Raw genomic sequence first — 13,251 nt, forward strand, 5'->3', positions numbered from 1 at the left:
CTTATTCAGAACCAGTGTCCACACTCCCCACCCTCCCTCACACTCCTGCACCTCCCTCCTCCCACCCCGCAATAATCCAAAACCTCATTTTACAAAACCAAACTGTGAACAGCACCCACCCGAAGATGGATTGGTTGGGAAGTACCACTTCCTTCTCTCCATTTGCTTAGTCACCACAGATGATGTAGGAGGTAGAAAGTCCCTGAATACTTTGGAAGTCATTTCAGTCCAGAGGAAGGGGAGTGGCTGTCATCATACCTGCAGCTGGCGTGGCCCCAGAGCTATCCCAGGACTGCTGAAGACAGCTCAAGACAGATGGTATAACGTACCATCTGAAGTGTTTTCTGCATCATATATTAATATACAAAAGAAACAGTGAAAAAAAAAATAACAGTGTTGCCTTTGCCTCTTGGACCCTGGAGGGATCAGTCCTTCACTAGGTTTTGGTGGGGAAATTTGGGAGCCCTAATTGAGAATCTTCCCAGGCAGACATGACTTTTGTTTCCAACCTTCCTGCCCTCTGTGCTCTGACCCCAGTGTGTTTTCCTGAGTGGGGTCTGTAGTCCTTTCATCAGAATTACAATGGGTGTTGGTTTAAATGTAAGTTTTCTGGCCCCATGCAACCTCCTGAATCAGAATCTGGGGGTGAGGCCTGGAAATCCCCAGTTTTTAAGAAGCTCCTCAGTAAATTTTCATGTGTACTCGTGTTCAAGACTTCTGCGCCAGGCGACAGTTTCATCTGATTCACTTCTCAGTTAATTTTCATCTTGTAAATAGGGATGTGAGCACATCTTCCATCCTTCCTGAAGCTTGATAGAAGTTTTCCACCCGTCTTTTATGTCGTCTGCAGGTGACTCAGGAAAGGAGCTGATTTGGTAAACAGCCTGATACAGGCTGTGTTGTTTCTAGTACTTGATCTCCTGGACCAGACTTGATGCTCCTGGAAGGCAGAAAGCATCTTCTAATTACCCTCACCCCACCCATGCTCTTAGCACAGTGTTCAGAAGCTAATAAATACTGAAATGTTGCCTTATTTGATTGTCATATCAACACTTGCCTGCCGGTGGTTCTCTCCTCAACATCTAGAACTGATCCGAGAAGAAGTAAATTTTGATTATGAACACTTAACCCCCATATTTTAAACCTCTGTCTTCAAGCATTTTCTTTAGAAGATTCATAAAACTTTATCCATGCTTTTGAGTGTCTGGGAAGCACAGACGACCTCTCCACCCCCTCACGTACTGTGCACGCCTCTCCTCCCTCACCTCCCTCACCTCCTTGTACGCGTGTCCTAGGTACTCACTTGTCCCAGTTTCTTATCACCCTAAGTTTCTTTTAAGGGACCCTCATCACCACTCTGACACTCCCAAAAGTGTTTTTTTTTTAATTACTAGCGTGCTGCACTTTCTTTCTCTGAAGGGACAGGGTCCAATCTCCTAAACATTTAATATAAGTTGCTAAGACAAGGTTTTACCCATCTGCACATCCAGTAGATAGCAATTCACTTACCTGTCCCTCCAGCTCATTTCCAAATATGCAGGGAAGAGGCAGGACTTGGACGCCAGGACCTGGATAGACTTGAAGGGCCTGCCAAGTCGCGCCCTGGGCGGCTCTTCCCCTGCAGGACTGAGGCTCTGCTGAGCAGTCCTGATTTATTATGTACATGGGAGCCACACGGCACAATGCTGGACCAGGAAGGAGAGCTCACAGAGGCCAGAGAAGCCAGCGTCACATCCCATTGTTCCTTCTTGGTAATTTTCCAGTGGTTGGGCGTGAAGAACAACAACTTCATACTGTATACACAGGGAACTATATTCAATATCTTGTAGTAACTTATGTTTAAAAAGAATATGAAAACAAATATATGTATGTTTCTATATGACTGAAGTATTGTGCTGTACACTAGAAATCGAGACATTGTAAACTGACTATGCTTCAATAAAAATATTTTTTTTAAAAAGGAGGAATGAATAGATGGAGCACAAGGGGTTTTTAGGGCAATGAAATTACTCTGTATGATGCTATAGGTGGTGGCTACATGTCATTATGCATTTGCCAAAGCCCATAGAATGTACAACATCAAGAGTGAGCCCTGATGTAAACTATGGACTTTGGTTGATGATAATGTGCCATGTTGGTTCATCGATTGTACCAAATATGCCGCACTGATGAGGGGTGTTGAGGGTAGGGGACTATATATGTGTGGGTGGGGAGGACTATGTGAGAACTCTCTGTATTTTCTGCTCAATTCTGTTGTGAACCTGAAACTGCTCTAAAAGAATAAAGTCTATTGAAAAAAAAAGTAACGAAAGATATAAAACATAAAGAAAACATTAAGAAAAATTACATCATGCATAGAATCACCACCCTGAAATAACCTGATTAAGAATTTTGTCTCCCTTTATTTTGTTTTCTCTGTGTACACTTGTGGCAGACACTGCCAGGTCCATCTCTTCCTTGGGGGCGCTGGTAAACCCTGATCAGTCTAAGAAGAAATCCATTCCTCTCGCAGATAACAGGTTTGAGAAGTGGGCACGTGACTTGGTGCAGCTTAATGATATCCAAGGGGAATTTTGTGGGGGACTTCTGGGAAGGATTCTCTGCTTTGATAAAGATGGAAGGCAGGAACACAACAGGTTCTGGCTCTGGACATCGATGCGTGAGGAGGTAATTCCTGAAGCTGCTGGCCTGGGGGCTAGCCAACGTGTTGATGGAGCCAGAGCCAGAAGGGTGAAATAGATTGTGTTCCAAAGCCAGCGCCTCAACCATCCCCAGAACTACGCTGTCTCCAGACCTCATGCTCTATGAGATAATATATCCCTTTCATGCTTCAGCCACCCCTGTATACGATTCGCTGTTACAGCCGAAAGCATCTTAACTGCTACTATATACATGTATGTGTGTAGATATATATATCTGCTTAAATGTGTTTTGTAAAGTTTATTCCTTCATCCAACAAATATTTAATGAGGACGTTGCATGTACCAGGCTTGAGTCACTCTGCACAAGCTCTGCTTCTTTCTCTACTCATTAACAGCTCTTTGGATACGTAATTTTAATGGCTTTGTTTTAATGGCTACTTTTATTCAGTCATCGCCCTATTATCTGACATTTAGGTTGCTGAGAATATTCATTATTAAAAGTAAAGACTTTTAAAAGGGTGAATGTCAGTGTGCAGAATTAGTCATACTTCTGATAATTGGGGGGATATATTACTAAAAACAAACAAAAAAAAAAAACAGAAAAAGATATCTTTTTAAGATGTCTGATACATATTCCCAAATTTCTTTCTAAACAGTTTATGCTGATTTGTATGTCCCAAGGCGATGTTTGAGGTTTGCTGTTGTATCTGAGGGCACTCTCCTAATACACAGGGTTTTTTTCCCAAATGTTTCTAGAAAAAAATTGTGATTGAATTCTACAAAACACATTTGGCCAACAAATCTATGGCATAAAAAAAATGGGAAGGGAGACTGTTAACAAATGAAAGAGACTTAAAAGATACATGGCATGAACCTTTTTAGGATCCTGATTCATACAGATGATCTGTAAAATATATATATATTTAAAAGATTTGGACTGCATATTGTTTGGTGTTAAGGAGTCAGTATTAATTTTGTCAGGTGTGATAACGGTATAGTGGTTATGTTAGGAAGATAAAATCCTCAGCTACAGATGCATCATTAATGGATGAAATGGCATGCTGTCTGGGATTTACTTTAAAATACTCAACAAATTAAGGGGATGGGATGGGATAGGAGAAACGTGATTGGCAAAATGTTGACAATTGCTGAAACTGGGAAATGAGTTTACTGTAGTATTCTCTCTACTTTTGTGTATGTTTGAAAAATATAATGCAAAGCTTTTCCATTTTTACCTTGATTTCTAAAAAGAATATGTAGTTGCACCCCATTGTTCATAGCAGCATTATTTACAATCGCCAAGATAGGGGAGCAACCTAAGTGTCCGTCAATGGATGGTTGAATAAAGAAGACGTATATATAAAGAAGACGTATGTATGTATATATACATACATACACACACACACAATGGAATATTACTCAGCCATAAGAGTGAAATGTTGCCATTTGTAGCAACATAGATGGACTTAGAGGGCATTATCTTAAGTAAAATAAGTCAGACAGAAAAAGACAAATATTGTATGATCATTACTTTTATGTGGAACCTAAAAATACAACAAACTAGTGAACAGAACAAAAAAGAAGCAGATTCACAGATACAGAGAACAAACTGGGGGTTACCAGTGGGGACAGAGAAGGGGAGAGGGGCAATATAGGGGTTGGGGATTAAGAGGTACAAACTACTATGTATAAAATAAATAAGCTACAAGGATGTATTGTACAACATGGGGAATATAGCAAATATTTTATAATAACTATAAATGGAATATTACCTTTAAAAATTATGAATTACTATATTGTACATCTGTAATTTGTGTAATATTCATCAACTGTATTTCAAATTAAAAATAAATGAAGAATATATAGTTGGCAGCATGTGCCTGGGGGACGGCAGGCCTGCTTTCCTCTCTTCGTGGTCCAAGTGACGGGCGCTATTGGGGTTGACTGGGACCCTGGCAGTGCCTGGTTGCTTCATTCCTGGTCCCAAGGACACCAGGGAGCCTGGTTTGGTCCCAGGAGCCACCTTAGGGTTTACAGGAACATTAGAACAGTTCTGAAATGGTTCAAGGGAGCTAGACCAAAGAAGACTACCAGGCAAGGTCCCTTTGTCTCCAGGTCAAACTCATGCGTCCTTGGTCCCCAGTCAGCTAACTCAACTGCTCCCAGGCTCAGGAGTTGGACACAATCAGATGACCTCAGGCTTGAGGCCCAGGGAATAAATTGTATATTGAAATGCACCACCTGTGACAGTCGGTTTCATTTGTGTGCCTGTGAAATACAGGGAAACTGGCTGCATGGGGTGTAATGGGTTTTAAAAACTGATTTAATGACTTCATTTATTGGAAGAGGCACATTCAGAAATATGTGTTTTAATAAGTGAAGATTGTAGAGTTTCAGCTTCTGATGTCAGCCAATCCTCTGATTTTGGTACCAGATTTGGCAGCTGCTGCAGTGTGTGTGTCTGTATAAAGCATGGAACATAGACGCTTGGTAAATTCCCCTCCCTCAATTCTTCTTACAAGGTGTACACCTGACAGTGGCTTTCACTCACTTAGTGTCGTCAGGTAGCGAGATCACAGGCCTGGGAGACAGGACTAGGTTCTAATTCTGGCTTTACACCTTTAGGCAAATCACTTAGCTTCCGTAGTCTTCTTTTTCTTATCTGTCAAAAGAGACTAAAGACCACTAATTAATACCCCTCCCCAGCACAGGTAGAGGGCAAGCCTTTGATAATGCCTCCATGAAGGAGGACCCTGATTCTTCTGATTCCCAGTCCAAGGCATCCATAATGCTCAGTATTATGAGGCTCAGAGAAGTGGAGAATTTCTATGAAAAAGCCTCCATTATCGCTGACATACTTTAAAGCTCCGAGAGTAGTAATAGGCATGGAAACACCTCTAACTGCAAACATTAGGAAGCTGTCTCCCTTTGCTTCTCGGAACACCACCACGTGTGCCATCTCCTGTTGTTATTGCTGATTGAAAAAATGGCACTGATCAAGCAAATCCAGTAGGGGATCAGCAGTCACGAATTATCCTTTCTTTCATCAGATGGAGTGTTTCAAAACCAAACCAAAAAGATAGAATCTACAGGTTTTTAAGTCCCTGGAACCTGTGGCAAAATCACTAGAAGTCTTATTCATTGGGAAAAAATCAGCTCATCAAGTTTGTCAGCTGGTGTCAGCAGCGCACCTGTATGTGCCTCAGTCATGCATCCCAAGTGAGGCTGCCTTTGGGACCCTGAGGCCAGGATAACTCCATCGTGCCTTTACTTTGACACCTTGACTCACTACTCCTTGTTTTGTAGACAGCAGTCCATCCTGGATGCTGGGCTCCTGGAGGCCAAGGATCTAGTCCACCTCATCACTGTATGGCCCAGACACCTAGTGCTGGTCCCTGAACTTAACAGATGCTCAATAAATCATTACTCTTACCTTTGGTTGAGAGCTACTTATTACTCCTGCTTCTCTGCACTCCAACAGGAAAATCATTAAGTTCCTTCTGGGATCGGAAAGGGAGATTTTGTAAAAGAAAGCATTTGCCTACTTGAATCTTGTGTTACACAAGGAAGTCCTCCTCTGACTGTTGGCAAGTGCCTCTCCTCACCCCTCCACATATACATCTGTTTTGTTTTTTTTTTTTTTAACATTCCCCTTTTATTTCAGATTTTAAAGTACAGGCACCAGGACCAACAATCTCCAGCTGCCCAAACACCAAATAATTAGACTTCCAAAATCTCTTGATGTCGATACCACGTGAAAAGCAATCGAGCTGCCCTATGTTTGCCACTCACGACAGATGCCTTTTTCTGTATTCACCTGCTATGATTTCTGGTCCTTCCCCATTCTCGTGACTTCTGGAATGTTGTCAGGTCAATAAATGGTCCAGATAAATGTTTCTCCTTTTTCCTGCCTGTTACCTCAATTCTGCTTCCAGTGAAGAGAGCCCCGAATACTCTGCTGGCCTTACAGCTTTGGAGCAAGGATCCTGGCTTTCATTTTTATATCTTCTTAGTGCATAAACATTCACAAGTTCTACTGGTTTCAAGAATTCACTGAGCCAGAGGAGGTGCCCCTGTACCCTTAGCTAATCAGGAACTAATCATTTGATACCTCGGTTACTCCTCCGTATTCTTTGGATTGGGTAGAAATAGTCACAGCTCTCAGCTCAGTCATTAAACTCAGTAAGTTTTTTTTTTTTAATTCTCCACTACTTCAACCACCTCATTTCAATTTGAGCTTAGGGATAAGAATTAAAGATACTAACAAGAGAAAAGACAGCAAAGAGTATCTACTTACATCATGATGAAGTTATCTAATAAATGAAACCTCCACTGCCAAGGGTCACTGAGATCCTGTAATTTTCAAAAGAAAAGTTTCCAGTAAAGAGAGGATGGTCTGACCTTCTACCATTAAGGGATATGACTGTAACTCCTAGTGGAGTTTTTCCCTGGCCGTCCCTCCTTTCTTACCAAATCATTCTGTCCATTCCACTCCATCCCATCCAGCTAAAAAGCAAAATTCAGTATCTTCCTCTAGCCTCTTGTCTAGATGCTGTTAATTTCCTACCCTAATGTAGTAGACCCTTGTATGCTGAGGAAAGAAAATCGAATTTAATTGGAAAACTGAATGGTAACACAGTGTGCACATCCTGGTGTTTGGGAAAGGTGGCCCTTTGGCTCCAGCTGAGGGAGCAGGAGGTCATAATCCCAGAAGCTTGCAAATTCCAAGGTCTGATCTGACCACTTCCCAGGGTGCGCTGAGAGTAACAAAGGAAAGTGCTGGCTTGATGACAAGCAGGGTGTTATCAGGAGAGAGGATAATGAGTGAATCCTAGAGATCCCAAGGTTGGGGCCCCAGTTAGGAAACTGAACTTGATAATAAAGAGAAAAAAGAAACAAGGAGGTTTGGCTTGAATGAAAAAACTGAACCCAGGGAGGCATGAGGAGCACTTATTTTTTTTTGAATGGCGTTTATTTTCAGAGGGACTCGGACGTCCATCCCCGCAAACAGATCAGATTTCTCATGTTTACTAAGTGATTTGCTTAGGAGGAATTCACATCCATCAGGGTGGGCTGAAGCTTCGTGACCCTTGTGAGAAGTCCTGAGTGTATCACTGCTTTTTTTCCATTTTTCATTTTTCTTAGTGACATCCATTGCCTACAATTGGTATTCTTAGCAACACGTCTGTGTGCAGGGGCAGAAAGGTCAAGAAGGTCCAAACTAAATAGCAAGAGACAAAGGCAAGAGAGGCATTTAATATTTTATCAAACAGCACCTCAAATTTCACCCCCAAAGCATGAGTATTTTGTTTAAAAGACGGGAAAATCATGAGCAAATTGTTCATTTCTGCATATGCTGGAATGTGCTGTTTCTCTGCCCGAAATACCACCACCACCACCACCACAACCACATGCGCATGCACATGCGCGCGCGCACACACACACACACACACACACACCCTCCTTGCCTTGTCTGCCTGACTTCTCTTTGCCTTCAGGTCTCCCTGTTTTGTCCTCCTAGCCCCCAAGTCTGAGATGGGTTTCCCTCTTAGCAGCTCCCATAGGACCCTGTACTTCCTCCAGCATGACACTTATCACAAAATACAGTAATCCCCTCACCAGATGACATGCTCCATGAAGGCCAGGACCAGATCTGTCTTTTGGCACAATTCTGAATGGCAGCCAGTAAGTGTTCACAGAATAAAGGAATCCCTATGAGTCTCTATAGGACTTTTCTTTGTATGAGCCTTTGTTTAGTTCTCTGAACAACGTCTGTTAATTATGGTTGTTCAGGTCGTCTGCTGTGCAAGGACATCTAGCAGAATTGGGAAAGGAGGCCGAAAGCCAGCCCGCACTCTCATCAGCGAGCCGTTTCCACTGGCTGCATCCGCCTGGAGGAGGAGGTGCCCTTTTCTGACGTGCACGTGGCACCGTGTGGGCTTTCAGCGGCCCATTTCTGAGCAGCACTCAGTGTCTTCAACAGGAAGTGAGGAGTCTCCCCCTCGTTCCTAGGAAGGCTAAGACAGAGTGCTTTTATGAAACGATTTCTTACTACCCTTGGCCAGCCATCAAAGCCAACTCTGAAGCCATTCACGGCAAAGACCTCCCTCACTCTCCTCTGATTTTTGTCTCCTGCAGGGTTTGGGATGACGACGCCAGTGACAGTGGGCGGAAAAATCTTTCTGATCTTCTACGGCCTCATCGGGTGCTCCAGCACCATCTTGTTCTTCAACCTCTTCCTGGAGCGCCTCATCACCGTCATCGCCTATGTCATGAAATCGTGCCGCCAGCGGCAGCTGCGGAGACGAGGGGCGCTGCCCCAGGAGAAGACCCCGGGGAAGGGAGAGGTGGACAGCTTGGCGGGCTGGAAGCCCTCCGTCTACTACGTCATGCTGATCCTGTGCGTGGCCTCCCTCCTCATCTCGTGCGGCGCGTCCGCCATGTACACCTCCATGGAAGGCTGGAGCTACTTCGATGCGCTCTACTTCTGCTTCGTGGCTTTCAGCACCATCGGCTTCGGGGACCTCGTCAGCAGCCAGAACGCCCAGTACGATAGCCAAGGCCTCTACCGCTTCGCCAACTTCGTCTTCATCCTCATGGGCGTCTGCTGCATCTACTCCTTGTTCAATGTCATCTCCATCCTCATCAAACAGTCCATGAACTGGATGCTGAGGAAGATGGATGGCAGGTGCTGCCCACGATGCCAAAGAAGACTCTTGCAGTCACGGAGGAACGTGGTGATGCCAGGCAGTGTCCAAAACCAGTGCAACATCTCCATAGAAACGGATGGCATCATAGACAGTGACACAGATGGGCGGCGTCTCTCGGGGGAGATGATCTCCATGAAGGACTTCTTGGCAGCCAACAAGGTCTCACTAGCCATCCTGCAGAAGCAGCTGTCTGAGTCGGCCAACGGCTGCCCCCACCAGACCAGCACGCTGTCTCTGGACAATGAATTCTCAGGGGGGGTAGGAGCCTTTGCGATAATGAATAACCGGCTGGCAGAGACAAGTGGGGACAGGTAGAGGCAAGGAGAGAGTGGATGATGAGGGACTGTCACCCAGCTCAGCTCTGTGCCCTGGCTGGGTTCATTCTGGAGCTGTTCCTTCTAGCCTCGAGCTCAGCTTTAGGAATCTCGGCATCTTGTCTCCAATGAACAGCCACTTTCCAGGGCTCTGCAGCCCTGATGCCTTTCTCCTCCTTAGCTTTATTCTTGAAGTCTAAATTCAGTCTTTTGAAAGTGAACCACTAAACTGACTAGACTTCAATACAAATATATACACACACACACACACAAAGCTGAGCTGCAAAGGCAGTCTAAGACCTCACGTTGTTTCTTTGCTCATCTTGCTCCAGGGTTTTAACTGCCTAAGAGAGGGAGGGCTTCCTTAAGCCTTGATTTCCTGCTGCTCTGTTTGTCATTTGGAAATAAAAATCCCGAAGCTCCTAATTTCCCCCTGGAATTCTGAACAGCTGAATTCACTGCTTCTCTTAGTCCCTTCAAAACAGGGGGGTAAATGTTTGAGAACACGACTGGGCTTTCTTTTTGCTGGGCTTCCTTCAGAGCAGAGTCATCTGTGGTGCTGTGGCTAGGGAGACCGTCTGTTCTCCTGATACCTGCGTCTGTTTTTGTTTTTCCTTTCTTTGATTTTTAAGCTCTTAATGCCTGACTAAGGTACCTGTGGGACCTCAGTGTGGTAAGAAAATGAAATTCAGCTTCAGTTCTTTAAAGAATGGCAGGGTGGTGGGGAGACTCACCCTTGTCACTAAAGAATATAGCATCACGTGTTCCCTTTGGTCACAGAGACCATTACATTTTTACCAGGGTTTGCAGCCCATTGCAAAGATGATGACTGACTATTTATTAGAACTGAAAATTAAATAAATCCTTTTATTAACAAAGATTACATGAGTGCTCATTAAGGACATTGAGGGGAGGGTGCCTAATTGAAGAGGCATTTACTGCACTCAGAGGAAAAGGAAATAGGAATTAACCTTTAGGGATGTGAGCAGCATCTTGGATTCTTGGCTGGAGGAACGTTCTTGGCCAGATAATGAAACTTGGCTTCTCTTTTCTAATCCGTTTCTGTTCTGCTTCATGGGATTATAACAAGTCTAATCACATAACCTCCCAAGCAGTTAAAACGTCCGTGCTGGGAACAAGGGCTGTGGTCTTCTTCATCTATGCAGGGGAGAAGATTCTATAAGATAAGATTAGTGTACACACGGCACTTTCAGGAATGATGAGAAAAACCCTGCCCGGTGAAACTGAACTGTTAAGCAGGAAACATCCAGTTGGGAGGACCCTTAGGAACCATCCCATCCAACCCCCTTGTTCTTGACACAAGGAAACAGAGGCACGAAGGGATTGCGCCTCATCTGATCGCTCAGGGCTGCTGGGGTACAGCTAGGAGAGGCACCCACGTCTCCTGGTGATGTCTGGGCTCTCCACCCATGCTCAGAAACCCCTCAACAAACAGCTCCCTCTCCAGGCTGCACTGACTTTTCTTCCAGCTGGCAGACCCAAGTATTTTCTTTAAGATATGAGCAGTGCCCTACAGCCCAGGTGTGGTAAGCAGCAATGCTGGGCTTTGAACTTAGGGCTGTGCGGCTCCAAAGTCAGAGATCTTCAGCCATTACCTTGTAACACTCTTAAAGGGCAGCAGCTTGGAGCTACTGCAAAATCCTTGTTAGGAACCTCCAGTCACAAACCGAGCTCCCCAGGGGCTCTGCCCTGACTAGGCAGTGTGGGGATGTTGGGAGGAGTTGGGTCCCCATCCCTAGGGGATTTCTGGATCTCCCGGTTCCTGGGACAGGGACTGGCACTCAGCAGGTCCTTACTTCTCCAACCTGGGTCACTAGTGACCCTGGAGGTGTGCCAGGAGGCCAAGGAGCATCAATAAAAGCAAGGCTTATCTTCCTAGAGGGTCAGTTTTACTCAATGATTTTTGCAGAGACATGTTATGTCAAAATATATGGCTCTACTTAAGTGAGATCGAAAATTGGCATAAACTTTTAAGATAAACACAAACACCTTTTTGAGCTTGTGATGAGTTTCCTGAATCCTCTCAGAGTCTCAGAGAATGAGTTTGCTCCCTCTGGGTTGGAGATTCCCTGGTGGAAATATTTGCGAACCAGCGTAAGGAGAGAAACGTGCGACGCATTTAGGATGGGTGGGAGTAATGTGCAAAAAAATTGCAAAACTGGGAATCCTTATTTAGTTAAGTCTCTTTATAGTTACCCTGAGGCATGAATCAGTCAACAGGGGGATTTCTAGATAGTCATATTGAAGCCGCAGCTCAAAACCTGGAATCCACAAATCCCCTAATACTGTTACGTGTGTACACATGAGTGTGAGAGGAAACACACACGAGCATATGTGTGCATTTCCCTGGGTAATGAGCGTCATAGTTTTCGTCATGTTTCCAAAGGGGTCCTCACGTCTTCACTGGAGTAAGAACGTTTACTGCTATTTTCTCTTGTCACCTTTGTCCCCACTCGGCATGTCTCTCACCTTCCTGACCAGTTCTTTCTATTCTGTCCTCTCTGAACTGTCACCATGTGGCCTCCCCATCCAAAATCATGTTCTGCTCCCCTGCCAGCTTACTGGCCAAGAAGAGAGTGACCGTTTGTAGAAAGCCTTGAGGTTGACCCAGGTTTCTCTGTTTAGAAACTAAGAGACTCCTTGGAGTGATAAAGGGACCCACTGGCTCAGCGTCATGAAGCATTTGGGCTTCATCTGTGGCTGGGCTGACAGCTGGCTGTCTTATGTTCTCTGTGACACTACGAAGGTGAACTGGCCTTTGATGCAGGGGCCTCAAAGCCAAGACACAAGGGTTTCTCACGTGACCATCATCCCACATGCTTGCATAAGTTTTACCATATCTCCATACTACCTGAAACGGTATCTTAATAGTTTAATCAACTCAGTTTTTAATTCGTTTTGTTTTAAAAAATAAACTTTGTCTCAATACCTAAACGGAAGACTAGTATCACTTACCATAAATAGAAAAAAGTCATTGCAAAAGTCAATAAAATAAAGATAAAATTCTATTATCAAATTCTAGCCAGATCCCTCTATCCTAGGAAAGGCTCTGATCCTGAAATCTTTTCTTTTTTGATTAAAAAGGGAAATTGGCAAGGGGAGGTGTTAAAGACCCAGTGGCCCCAAACAGAGATGTTCTTCATGATGTGGCCAAAAGGACTAGAAGAGAATTGGAAAGGGAATAACTTCCTCACTGTGTGATTCAATGTTAATTCATTCCAAGCCTGAGGGCTCCCAAAATCATCTCATGTTCCACCCAAATCATTGGTGCATATCCCACATCGGGGGCTACATAAAGGTGACAAAGTGCAGCACAGTTTCTGAGGTCATGCCAACCCCCTGATGAAGAACAGTTCTTAGGTTTGAACACCAGCCTTGATAGTTCTTATGTGAGAGAGGGTGGGCAAGTCTCTCAACCTCACTGTGCCCCAGTCCCTCTGAACCAGTGATGTGGGAGTGATAACGTCACATCAAATGAGGTGATGCTCAGGGCAGGGCTCTGTGGTCTCTAAGGAGCTGTGCAGGCAGTGGGCACTTGTGGTCCTCGGGCTGTGGGAGTGGAGG

General features: G+C 44.5%; 1 protein-coding gene and 1 non-coding gene across 3 annotated transcripts in view; one reads left to right on the forward strand and one right to left on the reverse strand.

Moving 5' to 3' along the window:
- The window catches only part of KCNK13 (potassium two pore domain channel subfamily K member 13), an 86,492-nt gene extending 73,849 nt beyond the window's left edge, over positions 1 to 12,643 (forward strand). Inside the window, exon 2 of one of the 2 annotated variants that reach the window (XM_006187930.3) lies at positions 8,781 to 12,642. In XM_006187930.3, the coding sequence (XP_006187992.3) occupies positions 8,781 to 9,667 (887 nt within the window). In that variant the 3' untranslated portion in view covers positions 9,668 to 12,642. Of the gene's footprint in view, positions 1 to 8,780 lie in introns of both variants that reach the window. The other variant, XM_032482500.1, reaches the window with a different exon arrangement.
- LOC116664592 lies at positions 6,317 to 6,450 on the reverse strand. The gene has a single exon (XR_004321113.1). It is a non-coding gene; the product is annotated as a U11 spliceosomal RNA (small nuclear RNA).
- Positions 12,644 to 13,251: the final 608 nt, after the last annotated feature.

Source organism: Camelus ferus, chromosome 6, assembly GCF_009834535.1.
Source record: "Camelus ferus isolate YT-003-E chromosome 6, BCGSAC_Cfer_1.0, whole genome shotgun sequence".
In the NCBI taxonomy this organism is placed as follows: Eukaryota; Metazoa; Chordata; class Mammalia; order Artiodactyla; family Camelidae; genus Camelus; species Camelus ferus.